The sequence below is a fragment of the Platalea leucorodia genome (genome assembly GCF_965183815.1).
Source record: "Platalea leucorodia genome assembly, chromosome: 19".
NCBI classification, from domain to species: domain Eukaryota; kingdom Metazoa; phylum Chordata; class Aves; order Pelecaniformes; family Threskiornithidae; genus Platalea; species Platalea leucorodia.
Window position 1 is genome coordinate 2,406,456 of NC_138841.1, and position 16,676 is coordinate 2,423,131.

General features: G+C 56.6%; 1 protein-coding gene across 1 annotated transcript; it reads right to left on the bottom strand.

Annotated features, from left to right (window-relative positions):
* Nucleotides 1-3,767: 3,767 nt before the first annotated feature.
* Nucleotides 3,768-7,579, bottom strand: LOC309598893 (Krueppel-like factor 15; the record flags this gene model as incomplete). The annotated part of the gene is made up of 2 exons (XM_082329920.1): nt 6,599-7,579; nt 3,768-3,945 (listed from the first exon to the last, which is right to left on the bottom strand). Exons 1-2 carry the CDS (start codon nt 7,531-7,533, stop codon nt 3,768-3,770), a joined length of 1,113 nt encoding a protein of 370 aa, XP_082186046.1. The 5' UTR covers nt 7,534-7,579.
* Nucleotides 7,580-16,676: the final 9,097 nt, after the last annotated feature.

The window sequence follows — 16,676 nt, forward strand, 5'->3', positions numbered from 1 at the left end:
TGTGGATTTGCACTGGCCCTGATCTCATCTCAAAGGATGAGCAGCCAGCACGAGCTGCACGTGGGCTGCAGCTTGGGGATGTCAGTGCTGTCACTTGGGCTGCGGAAGATGGAGGACTCTGCACTGCGTACTGCTATCTCCAGAGCCACAGCTGCAAATTTAGAAACATTGCCTGAATTTCTCTTTGTGCTCTCCCACGTCCTGCCCTGCTACAACTCCTGTCTGCTTGCATTTAATTTCTTAAAGCACTGCTTAGCAACCTGACAGCCTTTTCACTTTGAGCACAGGGCAACCAGTTCCTCCCATTCCCGCTCCGCCAACGGGGAGCTGGCAGGCACGCATCCCCGTTCGCTTCGCAGCACCATCTGCGATGGAGCCAGGGTTATAACCCACAGCCTCGCTGGCAGTTTGTGTCACCTCTTGGCAGCTCTGCTTTATTTTTGTCTGTGGGAAGACAGAAGGGTCCTCATCCCTCCCGATGCCACAGATCTCATCGTACTTCCACACATTTCTGCTGCGGAGTAATACCCTCACTGGAGCAAAGGACAGGTAATTACAGAGCCTTCAGTAACCCTTTTAAGCCATTCATGCAAAGTCCTCAGAGGGAAGCAGGTGAGACTGTAATACGCATTGCACAAGAGATTCGTATCTAGGGTATTTCATTTTATAAAAATCTCTCCCCTCCCTTGGCAGTTTGTTTATTAAAAGGAACGGCAAAACAAACCAGGGAAGCTGCAAGTCACCGCTGCCAGCGCTCCCAGCCCCGTCTTGCACGGCAGACCCGTCCCGGGACCGGTGCGGACCCTGCGGGAGCTGCTCAGCGGATAAGCTGCTGGAGAGCAGAGAAGGGCCTCAGAGCAACGATGAGGCACAGCTCTCCTTGCTTCACCGTTTGAAACTTGCAATCTCCCCGGTCGCCTTCGGCTGAGAGCGGAGGGAGGCAGGATGGGGCAGGTCCAAAATGAGCTGTGAAAGAGTCTGGAGCGAGGGAGAAGAGCAAAGGGGGACAGATGAAAGCACGAGACGGGCATGAGTCATGTTGGCGTATGGCCTCCAAAGAGAGCCCTCAAGCAAAGAGGGTATGAAGTAAATTCCTAGTCAGGCAAAAATCCACTAAACCAAAAGGCAACCCAAAATAGGCCCTCACATACCTGTCTCCTCTGGCTCATCATTAAAGGTTCAGCATCACACGAACTCGGGCTGCGTTTCTTGCTGGCATCTGGTCACGCTCGGCCAGCGCAGAGGTGGGAGCACTCACGGGGCGTTGGGACAGGCCCAGATCTCCAGCTAGTCCTTGCAAAAGCCGCCTTCCTTCCCCAGAGGGGAAAGCTCTCTCCAAAGAGCCAACACAAGGGTTGCAGGTCTTACACACTTCCACTTGCACACACGGGAAAGAAACCCCGCTGCAGGCAGCTACTCTCCGTTCAGCCTATCCACACCTACCCAGTTATGAGCTAAGGATGAAAGAGTTTAAGCTGGGATCCAGAAACCAGCCCTCCCAGACCTTTGGGGAAAGCTTGGATCTCAGGTCAAGCAGCGTGGCTCCAGCTATTTCTGTTGGGAACCCTGCTCTCCCGCCTGGGGATTAGGAAAGCAAGCAACGCAGGTGTTCTGCGAGAAACACGCATCCCGGGCACGCCAGCTCTTCGGAAACCTAAGAGCAGATCCATAAGCTGCGGCTCCTGCTGCAGCCTTGCAGCTGGGTGAGCCACGAGTCGGTTCCTCGCTAGGCTGGGGCTGGAAGCTGGCCAGCGAGCCTTCCTTCAGCTGCTGGCCTGCTTGTTTTTACAATAAAGAATCCAAACCCCAGGCCAGCTTTAGGAACGTTTCTCCTCTGCGGAAACATCATTTCTGCACGCTGAAGGAGAAACTTTTGCCGTTTATAGGGGCCAAAGGCATGGGAGAAGCAGACCCTTCTCTTTGGTGCTTGTATAGCGACCTGCACCGCCAGGTCCTGGGCTGGACCATGGCCCTGCAGCGCTGGAACAGCAAAGAGCAGGAGAAACAAGGTCATCATGGGGACCCTCAGTGCACCAGAGAGCCTCAGTGGTGGAAAGTGCCCTACCCCATCTGTCTCCAATCTCCGCAGCAGCAGCATCTCCTTCAGGGGCAGCATAAGCATCCCCAAATATTCTAGACTAAGAATAAATCAAGGATTTTCAGCTCCCTTGCTCCTTCTTCCCCTGAAGTCACACTGCGGTAGCTTCTCAACAAAGCTGGAAGAGCTCTGGTCACCGCGCCAAGAAAGGAGCAGCCACCAACAGCAAACATCTCCAGCCGCACGACGCTGTCACTAGGATGGGCTGCTTCCCAAGCTTGCGTTTCTCGCACCGAAGTTTGGTGTCTCATCCAGAGGTGCTTGTACCAGCCCTTAGAGCAGGGCCCCATACCCATCCCCACCAGTCTGGCCTTTTCCTTCCCCAGAGTCATCACTCGAAAAGGGCTGCAGGGACCAGAGAACCACCTCTTTGCTGTACAAACATGCCCTCCACAGGGCAGGGAAAAGAGTTTAGCTTGTTTTCCTGTCCTTATTTTGGGTACAACCCAACACCCCTCACTAAAGCCAGCTCAAGGGCAGCTTGAGACAAGTGCGTGAAGTCCTATCCTGGAAGAGCACCGGGGTAACAGCAGAACGGCATGAGCACACCTGAGTTGAAAAGAGCCTGCAGGCGCTGAATATCAGCTTGAGACATGCTGGCAAAGCCACACAGAAAGGGCACACTGCCTAGCTCAAACTCCTGACGCTTATTCTTTGTTTGTACAAGCACCTAATTCCCTCCCAGATGTTTGCAGAAGCTGAGCAAGTTGGCACAGTAGCAAGGAGTTGGCCTTTAATTAACCAGAAGTCAAATACAAGAAGGACGTCAGCAACCTGCGAGCTGCGCTGCTGCCCCCGACCGGAGCCCACGGCTCTGCCGTGGGTCTGTGCACACCGGTGTCTCTCCATACCGCTGTTCTTTCATGCCAGCACGTATAAAAGGACTTTGCTGGTGCTGCCTGCGTTTCTCCTGATCCCCTTTCAGCACACACCACCGAGCGGGCTGAACGGATGCATCTCCCGCCTCCCTCAAACCATAGCCGCAACGTCACGCTCCCCAAGGATGCCAGCCAACGCCGGTCCGGTGAAAAACCACCAACACAGGAAAGCAGAGTTAGGGACATCACAACCACCACCTCACCCACACCAGAAAAGCCGTCCCCAGCGTCTGCCTTCAGCCCCGCAGCTGCCGCACAACACAGCAACACCCCCCGTCCATCCCCGGTTCTGCCTGGGTGCCGCCCTGCCAGGGGGGCTCACGCACAGGGGTTTCAGCGAGTCCAGCCAGAACGAATCCTCTCCGGCTGCCTCCGAAACGCTGCTGACCCAGAGCCTTGGGATGCCGGTGCGACCCGCAGCTGCAGCAGCCCCGGGGCCGCCCCGCGGCGGGGCCGGAGGGCTGTGAGCCGCCGTCAGCAGACGGGTGACAGCCACGGGCTGCACAAAGGCATCTTGTAAAGCTGTCCCCTACCCCAGCCCCGCTTCCCCCCACACACACGCTCACCCTGCGTTAACTTAGGTTTCCATCACGTATATTTAAGAGAGGGACAGTAGTACCAGAAACAGGCCGTGAATATAGGTCACCCTTGAACAGAGGTATAACACCGGATCTCCTATAATTTGTTAAACAGCGTCATTTCCCCCTCTTCATTAGCGTCATGGTTTTTTGCATCGTTTGCCTGGCCTCAGGGCCTCCCGGTCTCAGCCTCGCAAGGATGAGCAGCAAGACTTAATTTCTGCTGCCGCCCTGAAGTGTCCGCTGGCTGTACGGCTGGCCCCGGTGGATCTTCACGTGTTTGGCTAAATGGTCACTGCGGGCAAACTTCTTCTCGCAGGCGGCACACTGGTACGGCTTGACACCAGAGTGGGAACGCTTGTGACGGGAGAGCTCATCTGACCGGGAAAACCTGCAGGAGAAGGGAAGCATGGTGGATCCAGCCTTCGCTGCGAGACGGGGGAGCACGAGGACCCACGGCCCGTGGGAGGCTGCGGTCTGCCTCTGCCACAGCCCCCTGCGGTGACCCTCGACAGGTTGCTTCCCTGCTCCATCCAATCTACCAGCCAGGCACAGGTACCCCAAGCTCCTGCTGGAGGAATGGAAAGACAGAAACCCCTCCAAGGGGTGATTTAGAGATAGGAAAGAGGAAAAAAATGTACCCACTGAGATCTTCATTTCTTTCCACTGCTCCTAAAGGACACCGTCCACCTACTTCCCTCATTTGTTTTAGACTTGGTGAAACCTTTTGGGAGCTGACAGCCCCAAGGCCAGACGCTGAGAGAAATTGCTTTTCGGGGCACCAGCCCAGGCTGGCAGCGACTGAAGGACACCGTTCAGAAGCCGGGGTGGAAGGGCTTTACTGTAACTCCCCCATCCAGCCGAGAAGAGCATTGCTGTTGAGAGAAGGCTTGTTTTTCCTAAGGGGTTCTCCCGGCAAACTCTGTGCATCCCCTTGTTTCTCAGAACGGCAGTGAGTGCTCACTGCCAGCCTGGGCTGGACTGGGAGCTGGGGAGAGAGAAGCTGCCTGGGAGCTGGTTTAAATACCGAGCACAAGGGAGGCAAAGCAAACGCACTCAGCCCGGAGCACAGCCGCGGAGGTTTCCATGCTGAAGCAATCTGACTGCTGTTCTGAGGATGTTCAGACTGCTTCTCTGTGTAATTCCCGCACCTGGAGCCGATCAGCTGAACAGCCTGGAAAGCCCCTGTAACCACATGCGTGTCCCCGCTTCGTTCTCCAGCACCCTTTCTTCCAGCTGGCACACACAGGTCCAGACCCGGGGGCACCTGCAGCACGCTGGTCCGCAGCCGTTTCCTGAGTGCCGCCTGGGAGCTGGCGTGCCTTCAGCGCGCCTTGCGCGCCCGAGCGTCGGGGGCGTGCTGGGGAGGAGGACTGGACAGGATTTACTCCCGTTCTGCCTCTAAGGAGCCAACGCAGATGGCAGGAGCATTAGGATGGAAGGGTTTTTCCATCTGGCTGAAACATGCCCACGCAAAGCAGCACAAAGCAAGGCGCTTCAGATGCAGCCCCAGACTCCCAGCGATAGGATTTCAAGCTCACACCTGGTACGGTAAATACCGCGCTGCTCACAAAAGGCTCTGCGGCAACCGAACGCGTCCCAAGGCCACCCGCAGGTCTTCCATGCAAACCACTGACTTCTTCTCCAGCTTTATTGCGAGAAGCGAGTTCCAAGGTCTCAGTTCCTCATGGAAAGCAGAGCCAGGAGAAATGACGTATATATTTACAGTTAGAGCCACATCTAGAAAAGGGAGCACGGCCCGGAGAGCCCCACATCGCTCGATAGTGTAACTGCTCCCACGGAGCGGGAGGGCAGGGCAGCAAGTGAAGCAGAGCACGGCAGCTCGGGGGAGAGCCTGCAGGATGCTATCGTACAGGCTAGCACCGTCCCTCGCCTCCTTCCCAGCGGGAAAAGTGACGCTTGTGCGGTTGCCATCGTCCCCTTCCTCAGTCCCCAGGCTCCGAGCGCCAGGTGCAGGAGGGTTTAGCAGCACTGGCTGGTACTGGAAAAGGAGCCGATGTGTATAAACGTGTACTGTGGTTGTAGGTGAAACGGGGGGACAATTGCTGATGGCAAAGGGACAGCAGCTTGGCAAGAGGGAGTCCCAAAATTCAGATCTGGTCTCAGACCTTCCGGAGTTTCACCACCCTGAGACAGAAGCCATAACACACCGTTCGGGGAAGCAAGGCAGTGAGCGTATGCCAAAGCATTGCATAAGAAACCAGGAAAGCTCGGTGCTGCCAGCACCAGTTTTCTTTGTGATTTGCTTTGAGATCTGCTGGTGAGAAGCGCTATGCAAGACCTGAGGACTACTAGCCCTTCTTGCCAAAGGCTGTACGGAGCATCCCGTCCCCCGGGACAGGTACGCGGTGCCAGGAAGAGAACACCACAGCAGGAAAATAATCAGAGAAGTGCAGCACGATTAAAAAGCAGGGTTAATTTAGGGAACACAGATGAAAGAAAACGACAACCACCATCATGTGCAGAGCAAACAAAAGTAAACGCAACACGGAGATACGCTACAGGCCCACAGGTGTCTGAGGGATACGAGCAGCCAGGGCAGGCAACCAGCAAAAGCAAAGGGTTGCTAAACCAACACAGAACCACGCACTGGCTCCTGAGAAGCAGCGAGACTCCGATTTCCTGGGACAGAAATTAATGGGAAAAGCCATTTTTGCAGCCCAACTGCAGAAATTGTCCTGAACTAGACAGAGAAAGCTTGCAAAATTACGTCGGCTCTTGGAAAAAGCTGTATTGCCAGAGGGTGTTTCGGCATCCAGTTCAAGGGGGATTTGGGGGGTTGGGAGGGTGTCGGCTACGCTTCCCCAGCGGGAGGTTTTCAGCACTTTTGGACCAAGTGAAAACTACCCAAAGCGTTCAACAAACTTTACTCCTCCAGGCCTCCTTCCAGCTCCCACCTATAATTCACTCGGGAAAGAAAACTTGTGATTTTATCCTGGATTTTCACTAGCCGAGAGCTCTCCTGCATCTTGGCAGGCCTTTGGCGGGCCACCCATCCGCAGAGTCCCGCGGCTCCCACTTACCGCCAGCCACAGTTGGGCCAAGCACAAGTGTAGGGTTTCTCACCGGTGTGCCGACGAAAGTGAGCCTTCAGGTGGGAGCTCTTGGTGTACATCTTGCCGCAGCCCGGGTGCGAGCACTTATGGACGCGGACGAGGGAAGGGGGAGCTTTCTGGTACTTGGGGGTTGCCTCCACCTCTTGCACATCCCCCGGTGCCCCTGGCCTCATGGCGACTGGCAGGGGGGCAATTTTGACATACTTTTGGTCCATGATGGTCACAGGGGGCTGGACCTGAGGGAGGAGGGACAGGTTTTGGCCCTGCAAGCTGATAACCAGCTGGGCCACCCTGACACCGCTTGGAGCGGTCTGTGCTAGCGGGCTGCCACTGTCCATCCGGAGAGGCTGGATTTGGAGGACAACAGGAATGCTCCCAGCGGCTACTGCCTGGTCACTACCATCAGCTGTCCCTCCAGGCTGAGCAGCGTTTGAGACGTCTTCTTGAACCACACTGGAGACAGGCTGTCCCCCAGAGCTACCTAAGCTGATCTCAGATTTGATCTCCGCCTTCCCTCCAGCTGGGTGAAGCTCGCTTGCTTCGTCTTTGAGGAACTCAGCCTTCTCCCTTAGGAACTCCTCGATCTCCTCCAGGGTGGGAATGAAGTCCTGGGAGAGGCAGCTGCAGAAGTCAGGCAGCCTGAGGGGAGCCTCGCAGACAGCGACCTGGGGCTTTGCCTCTTCCCCCTTTGCACCGGGCAGGGGGAGCGCGGTGCCTTCCTGGTGGCTGGTGCTGCCTGCGAGGAGGTGGCCAGAGCCTTCTGGGTGGCCGGACGCCCTCTCGCTGCCGCGGCCCGGCAGAAGGGATGGCGGCATGCTGCGCTGCAGAGCGCTGGCAAAGCTCTCTAGCAGGGAAGAGCTGGTCAAGGAGGGCAGCAGCTCCTGGCAGCTCACAGAGACCATTGGTTGACTCCGGTCCTCTGCCCACACAAAGCTCTTGGCTGGGCTGGATCAGAAGCCTCTGTAAGAGCTCAGCTGGGGCAGTCTTCCTTCATCTGCAAGGGAACACCACCAAGGTTATTTCCAAATTAAAAAACAAACAAGAAAACCTCAACCTTTGAATAAAATGGACCGTGCGTTAGAAAGAAAACATCAAAAATAGTCAGCGGCCTTTGTTTTTAAAGAGTCTGTTGCCAAAAACACATGCTAACCATTTTCCTATGCAGGACGCCAACAGGCTGCAAGGAGCTAGATTCCCCCCAGAAGCAAACTTCTCCGGGGAGTTTATTAAGGTAAAAACACACAATGCAACACTTCATCCCTCTTCCACCTACGCCAGAGGGCAGGTACGTGCTGCTAGATGGCAGGGAGGATGGCTTGTGGCTTACAACTAGGAGTTAATTGCTATCCAAGAGAGGGTGCTGGTTTCTCCACGCTGCAACTGGTGGTACAACCACAACCTGACGCAGACCTATCCCGCCTGGATTAGAGCTAACTGGTTTGGGAGCAGATAACAAGACAGCTACGAGAGTGCGTGCTGCCAAACTGCCTGCGGCTCTGGTGAGTGATCACCAGCAACCACGCTGCTGTGGTTACGCCGGCTATCGGTGCCTGAACAAGCGAGTTTAAAGCCCGTTCAGGCAGGTCTGCCCAAGCTCCGTCACACCTCCAGAAAGCAGCAGACAGACTGTCTGGGGTCAGCTCACGGGGCCCTTGAGGACACAAACGCCGCGATTCAAAACAGGCGAGAAAGATCACAGCATCTCCAGGTTAGGCCTTGCGCGGTCTCCAGAAGGCGACTGGTCTCCCACGATTCGACGCGTCAAACCCCGCGGGCGCTGCTGTGGCTCGCAGGGCACCCCCAGACCGTCCCTGCCCCTGGAGACCGCATCCTGCTCTTGCAGCACCCCCGCCACCCAAGAAGGCAGGTACTCTTTACATTTAATGCAGAAAGTGAGTTTTCAAGAGAAAGAAAGCCTGTGCCAAAGTCCCTTATGAACCTTTTCCAGAGTGAGTCCATGAAATTTCTGCAAAGCTGCAAACCAGTCAAGCCAGTCCTTGTTATCAGTGCTTCCTCAGGGTCCTGAGTGCCGAGAAAGGGAATTTTTGAGGCGCAGTCTGGATGTAATATAAAGGCTCTTCCCCTTAAGAAGAAATAACCCCCACGTCATTCACAATCTTCTAAGCGAAGATGCCACGTTGCTCGGGGCCATTTGCGCTGCTGCCCGCAGCCTGTCTGTGGCACAACTCTGCATCAACAGCTCACGATGAGCAGAGACCATCGCTGCTCGCGTGTGAGGTAAGAAAGGTGTTGGGGCCAGTCTCAACCTTCAGGCTTCAAGTTTTCATCACAACACAAGTTCATGCTCTGAACCATCACCTTCGAGGCAGCACCCAATTCCACTGCTTCCTCCCCACTGATTTTATGATCTCTTTCTGATCTCTGCCTCTCTGCCTCTCGTCTCCTCTTCCTACAAGCTTCAGAGGCTAGAAAAGCCTTCCCCCTCTGGCTACCGAACACTTCTGTTTACCTCTTCCAGAAAGCCTTAGAACCTGATTTTCCAACAAGGTCTCCTTGCGGAGCAGCTCAGAAGCCTCCATCCCTTCAGTACGCCCCCAGGACAACTGAATTAACCTACGAACTCTGTGGTTCAGGAGCCTCATTCAGTACACATCTTGCAAATTCGGAGTGAACAGTTCTGTTGAACTACAGAAGAAAAGCACAGCCGGAGGGCAGGCAGGTCCGGTGGTTAAGCTTGGGACTGAGGAGAGCCGAGATGGGCGTCCTGCTCTGCTGCAGATTTCCCGTGCAACCTCAGGGTAGCTGCTGGGGTGCTCTGGGCCTCAGCGCCCCATCTAAGTGGGGGCAATAGCAACGTCCTGCCTTGCAGAGCGGTGCTAAGGGGAAATGTGTAAGCTGGGGGGATGCCTCATTACTAACAGACTTTGCAGGTGCCCGTTACAGATGTCAGCGCCTTGCCAATCCAACGCGTTTTTGCAAAATGCACGTCAACAGTGCTATCATCCCAGCTAAGCTACTGCAAGAAAATGGAGACCTGACTTTGGCCTTCAGTGAAGCGTACTGCAAGACAAGGTCAATGCCGTTTTCAAGCTTCACTTCGCCTTTCTATTCCCGTAGTTTTCCTCGTCCCTAAGAGCAGTCAATTACTGTATGAAATCGGCAGACGTGCAGTTTGAGCACGCAGAGAAAAAGTAATTTGCCCAAGGTCAGCCAACAAGCAGGAGCTGGGAACGCAGCCGAGGGTTACGGCTCCGCTCTCGTGACTGCACAGCACAAACACACACCTGTAACCTCTTCAGAGCCGTGAATTACATTCAGCGTCCGTGCAAACCCGGACTCACGAAACCTTGCGAGCCGCCGCCGACACGCGAATCAAGCGAGACACCTGCAGCCAGCGCCCCGTGCAGCAGGTCCCCCAGCCACACCGGGGTGCCCCACGCTCCCACCCGGCCGAGGACAAGGCGGCGGGAGCAAAGCCTGGCGCCACCGCTGCCCCCAGACCCCGCCGCGGGGAACCGAGCCCGGAGCGGGCTGGAAGCCCCCCGGGGCCGAGGAGCCCGAGCCTGGCCCGGCGACTCCCTTCATCCCCGGCGGGGGGAAAAGCCACAGCAGCCCCCGGCCGCCCCCGCCCCGCCGAGCCGCCCCCGGCCCCTTACCGGGCTCCGCTCCATGCCGGCGCGGCGGCTCCCGCAGCGCGGGGGCGGCTCCCGGCCCGCCCCGCCCCGCCGAGGGCTCGGCTCCGGCCGCCGGCCCCATTGGCGGCCGCTGCCCGGCCCCGGTCGCTGCCTGCCCGGCCCCGGTCGCTGCCTGCCCGGCGGGGCGGCCCCGGGACCCCCGGGCCGGGGAGGGCGCAGCGGCCGCCCGCATCCGCGCTGCCCCGGGCCGCCGCAGGGCCCCGGCTGCCGGAGCCGGCCCTCGAGGAGGCGCCTTGGACCCTGCCGCAGGTTGCCCTTGCTGCCTCTCCCTGTTCATTTACACTGGCAACAGTCGAGATTTCCCCAACGTTTCAGGGGAAAAAGCCGAGCGCTAGCAGACAGCCGCAATGGTGGCTGCTGCTGGCATCCACCTGGACGCAGGTTTTCATTTCAGGAGGAACCGCCTTGGCAGGGCCACAGCGTTCGGATGCTGCTGCTGTGATAAGGAGGAGCACGAGGTCTTCTGTCCTCGCCGCGGCTTCGCAAGCAGCTTGGGGCTTCCCGAGGGACCTTGCGAGGCTGAGCTTGAGACGCTGCCTTTGGCAGACCCAAACCGAGCCCCGCAGAGGAGCAGACTCGCAGGCCGCCTGGGAGCGATCCTCTGCCAGCAGCGGTGGCTCTCCAGGCTCGCGGGGTCACCGTAGAACGCCCGGTGTTCCTGACGGCATCACGGGAGCCACGCACCCTGCAACGGAAAAAAGCATGAGAGCAACAAAAACGTCAGCGTGCTGCCCCACGCACAGGGCAAACACACGGATCAGGGAGAGGAATCGCGTTTACCTCTGCGCTCTCAAACCGCTTGCAGGGTTTGATGGTGGCAGCGGTTTGGGGTTAAATATTGCCAAGCAGAAGGGCGATTTTGAGGCAGGCAGTGCCCCTCCAGGAAAGGGAGCTTCTCTTACCTGCCACCGCGAGCCCCGTGAACCCAAGGGAGCGAGCGCAGAGTTTCTCTGCTTTGTTAGAGGCATGAGAGTCTGAACGAAACCTCCTGGACCAGAGCAAGGCTTCACATTTGAAAACCAGAAATAAAACAAACAAAAAAACCCCAACAACGAAGGTGCGTGGTCATTTGGAAAGGGCAACCCACAGCTTCCCCCGACTCGCCGCTGTGCCTCTGGGCCTCACCTACCCCGTCCCTCAGCTTCACAGTCCTTAAGGTAAGTACGTAAAGCCTAGAAAGGCTGGACCAGGTGATCCTTGAGGTCCCTTCCAACCTGGTGTTCTATGATTCTACGATTAAATCCCTCGCAGGGACTGGGAAAGCCTTAGCTCTTCGAGTTCCTCAGGTATTACCTCCTGTGACGCTGCGGCGTTCAAACACAGACGCCTTTGATTTACGCCACGCCACAAAATCCCCGGGGATAGAGGAGGGAGCGACCCTTCCTCGGGGTTTGCACCGACACCCGGCGGGGGGCTCACGCCGGAGACCCGCAAGCGTTAGAGCCCGCCGCGGGGAACCGAGCCCGGAGCGGGCTGGAAGCCCCCCGGGGCCGAGGAGCCCGAGCCTGGCCCGGCGGCTCCCTTCGTCCCCGGGGGGGGGAAACGTTCCGCCCGTTCGCCGCCGAAAGAGGTGCGAAAACTCCCGGGGCGGGGAGCGCCCGGGGCCGCCCCGCCCCTCGGCCCCGCCCCTCGGCCCCGCCCCTCGGCCCCGCCCCTCGGCCCCGCCCCTCGGCCCCGCCGTCCCTTTAGCGACACACACCGTCCTCTCCCGTTTAAACACCTTTTATTCCCTCCTTTTCATAAAAATTTATAATAGCGTTCCTCTTACGTTGTATACAAAATATTTACTCTACCGAATAAATAAGACATGAACATCTTGCGGACAGTACACGATCTCAAAAGAAAAAACAGCATCCATACACCCTTCCCTCGCCTAGTCACAACAGTCTCGCCGTAAAAAGACATTTTCCCTTCTCCCCTCTGCTCCCCACCGCAGCTCTCAAAACCCCCATCTCACGAAAGGAGAGGCACCGCACACTCACCCGTGAGAGGAAAGCAGAAGCGCACCTACTACCTGAAACAGAAACGCTCGTGGCAACCCCCTCTGAAGGGCTTGTACCGACACCTGCACGCCGCACAGTACCATCAACTCCTGCAGAGATTTCTCTGTTCCCAGAGGTGACATCGGTACCCGCGTGCACGGGACGCGCTCACCCTTACCAGGGCACGCCCGTGTCCCTTGCTGGTCCCTGTGCCATCCCAACGCAGAGGCGTTCTCAGAAGCACAGCGGGTGAGCCAGAAGGGGCAATCTTACAAAGAAAGGAGTTTCTCAACAGATGCTCTGGCAGATGCCTCTGCCGTCAGCCCCAGAGACGGCCCGAGCTAGGAAGGCAGGCTTTCGGTATAACAGAGCACACGGACAGGGCCGCCGGGGTGACGGCAAACGCACCATCCCTTAGGGGCCCGGGGAAGGCAGCTGCCGACAGCCCCAGCTCAGACCTCGCGGCCAGCTCTCGCGACGCGGCTGGGATGGCGACGACATGAGGCTGCAAGCATGAAGGGCTGGTTATGAAGTGGAAGTAGTTGTGAAGTGTTACGGACAGTGCCAGACCACCGCGCGGGGCACGCGCCCACCCGCTGCCACGGCAGAGCCAGCCCAGTTCCAGCCGCGTCCCAGACCAGCCCCCTCGCATTGCTGCAAACCCCCGCTCCCCCTGGGCCCCCTCTTCCTCCTGCTCCCTCGCCCTGATCTCTCCCCGTCCTCCTCCGAGACCGCTGCCTTGTCTGCCCTCCCCGCTGAGCTCCTGTGCGGAAAGCTGCTCCCCCCGTCCCCGGCTGCCCGCACCACCCAGGACCTGCCTGCACGCGGGGGTTCCCTGCACCCCGCCTCTCCTCTGCAAACAGCCAAGCTCTTGGGGCAAACGGCCCAAATCGGCTTGGGCTTGCACTCCCCCGGGGGACAGGGTTAGCTGGGTCTTGGCAAACACTCCTTCCTCTGCCCACCTGCCCACTGTGTCAGCAGCTGGCAGAGGGCCCAGCAGACTTCTCCTGGTGGAACGGGAGGGTAAGAAGGAAAGGAGCAATTACCGAATTTGCTGGGTTTCACTCCAGCTGGAGAACTGGGAAGAAGGGTGCCAGAGGGAGGGGAGAAACCAGAGAGTCTCTCGGTGTATAACCAAGTAGCTCTTCTCGTACTTGCTGCACTGGCTACGACGAGAGCAGTGCAGCCAGAGAACAAGTGGATAAGGAGCCCCCGGGTCAGACTGGATCGCGTCTCTCCAGCTGGAACGGAGAATGAGCTGCTATCAATCCCGCCACAGGTCAGGCCAAAGCACGATGACGCGCGCCCGTCTGGGAGGCAGCAGCGAAGAGCAAGAGCAGCTAGCTGCAGAGCCACAAGTTCAGTCGCTCAGCGGTCTTTTCTGAACATAAATAAAGTAAACGCAGGCACCTCCCCGGAAGCATATCTGAATTATGAGCAAACTGGACAAACCCAGCCTGCCCTCTCCCAGGACCAGCGAGATCAGAGCCAGCACCCTGGATGCAGACACCAGACTGGCCGAGGAGATCTGGGCGCCAGGTCCGTGACCCAGTGCAACGAAGAGGATGGGAGAACAGGGAGGCCGAAGGCATGCTTGATCTGTCAGCGAAGGACAGGTCCGAGACCCGACCCGCGCTGACTAATCCCACGCCCTCCAGCTGAGCCAAGGCACGGAGCCTGCTGCCCGTGCCGTCAGCCCAAACCTACTCGTGTCCACCAGCCACAGCCAGGCTACAGCGGCACCAAAGCCGCCTCAGCGGACGGAGGGCAGGTCCGTCGGGGAATCTGGCAGGCTTAAGCCTTCTCCTCTTGAGGGACGGATACAAGTTATGGATCAAGAACTGCAGCATCTCGTTCTTTCACGTTCCAAACCGAAGGACATTATAAAACAAGCCTGTCTCCCCCTCCAGCCCGCTGCTTTTTCAAGGATCACTTTGATGTCTGTAATGAAGCATTCAAGGCCTTTATCATCAAACCCGTGCACCTCAAGTTTGGTGTGGAAGTACTCTTTAGGCACTTAAACAAATGGCTCAATTATCAAACGCAGTTAGCATCGTAGCAGCCTCCATGTGTGAAGGTTCCCCACATTTTACATAAGAAAAAATAAAAATAAAGGTAGGAACCTGTTTGAAAAAGCTTGGGTCAGAGGTTACCGAGTACTAGGAGCATTCATCCAAGAAACACCCCACCTTTGGCAATAACATTTTGCCTCCAAGCCTTCCTCCTGAGGCCTGAAGTGGACAGAGACCAGGGTAGGAAGTACAGACAAAAAACTGTTTCCGTAGGTGGTTCAGCAGCTGACAAATCCATCCCCAAACCAGCTGCGTTTCAGCACACAAACCTTGTTGTGGGAAAGGGAGGCTGGTAGGCATATAATTTGAGAAGAAATAAAACAAAAACAGTCACCCTTTACGGGAAAGAAATGTTTAAAAAACAGGAGAAGCCCTCTCAGGACCCGTCTGCAGACAGCAGAGGAGTAACTTTGCTTCCATGCCAAGGAATAGTCTGACAAGACCTTGCAAAAATAGCAGCATTTTGCCCTTCACCCGAACCTCGCAAGTGCGCCTTGCTGCCCACACACCTCCGCAGAAAATTAGTCACGAACACTTTGTTTAGACCAGCCGAAGTTAAGGGCTGCTGAACTTGCCCTGCATACTCACCGCCTAGCCTCCAAAGGACCACTGCGTGCTCTCCTCTACGCGTTGTAGGTAGTTTGGATCATTTCAAAGTCTAAGTGCTGACTGTGGGCCAGGACCTTGACTCCTACTCGGTGTACGGGTCGACTTTGAGTGGTAGAAATCTGCCACCAGCGTAATTATTCCAGCTGGTCCACTCGTATGGGGAATGGGACTGGCCAGAAGGACACACAGCTGCAGCCACTCTTTGCCAGAGGAAGACGACTCACACCTGGGAGCTACACAGCCTGAACAGTCCCGGGGCACTTGGCCCCAGGGCTATGGCAGCAAAGGCACCTTCCCTTACTCTAGCAGGTGACTGGTTATGCTGTGCCTCAATAAGAATCTTGACTCCTGCCTGGAAATACAATAAAATAAATTTTAAAAAGCCCAAACAAGTATAACATAGTAAGTATGTAATCTGGATCGGCAAACCACAGGCACAAACAGCATCAAGAGCTTCTGTCCTGCTCCCTCTTTTGTCCAACACACCAAGAACTAGGCTTACCCTGCCCTGTACGCAGCTGCCAGCGCGGCCGCAGCACATTTCATCCTACCCACCTCCTGCTCACGGTGCTGTTTCCAGCAGCCTCTCCGGGCGTGCTGGCAGCGTGTTAACTCAGCCACCGTGCTGGGTCCTGGGATGCGGCGTGCGCTGCAAGGTGCGCTCGGCCAGCCTGCAAGCACAGCCGAAAGCCTTTCTCTCTGGGAAGAACAGTCTGGTCTAGAAGGTTGCTTTGGGGACATGTCTTCGAGGGAAAACAGACAGAGCCAGCGACCAGCTCCAGGTACCAACTACAGCAGTGGCCGCTGCCGAGTTCAACCAGCTGTCAGCAGACAAGCGACTCCTCCAGCTTCCTCAGGCCCGGTACGCTTGTTCTCAGGCAGCTTTCCAGGAGAGCTCTCCCTGTTCTACTTCATTGTCTCAGGACTGAAAACCCTCTGAGAACAGATTTTCCTTATGATATGGCAGCATCTTTTAGGGGCGAGGTGTGCAAGAGGCACAACAGTCTCGATCCGTTGGGGGAGAGAGCAGGCGGCAGTTCTAAGCGCTGAGTGAGGTCAGAGTTACTGAGAACTGTGTGAGGAAAGCTAAAAACAACCATTTAAAAAAAAAAAAACCAACGTTAAGAAGTCCTTTCCATCTGATGCAACTGGGTACATAGGTAAAAGATAAGTCACCTTTTGGAATTGCTCCTAATGAAACGTTACTTGTTTTTCCAAAACAAGACATAGTAACTTTTCTCCTAAATGGTTTCTCCCAGCCAGAACAGAGGTGGGGAAGGACTGAAGCGTGCGTGCACACAGATGCACTCCCTTTGCTCCATGGCCAAACCTTAGCCACCCATCTTTTTTTCCCCAAGGAAATCTCCTCCCAGTGTCCTATTTGCAGCAGTATTGCTCAAGAAGTTCAGTAAAACTACAAGAAGCAGGGGAAGAGGATACAGCTGTAACTGGAAAACAGGAGAGCCAATGATTTCTTCCCTTCCCTCCCCGTACCACTGCCTCTCCTGCTCAGAAACATGACCCGTTATTAAAGGAAAAGTCCAATTCCCTTCTCTCCCCTGTATAACCCCCTTTGGTGCTGGCTGTGCAATGCTTTCTTTCGATAAAGGCACCTTTGGAAAGCACTGCTGGCCCGAAGCACAATGCCCCGACGCCTCGTATTTACACCTGAGATTAGCCCTGTTGCACCCCTCCTGCCCCCAGCCCCGACCCCCCAGGGCCGCAG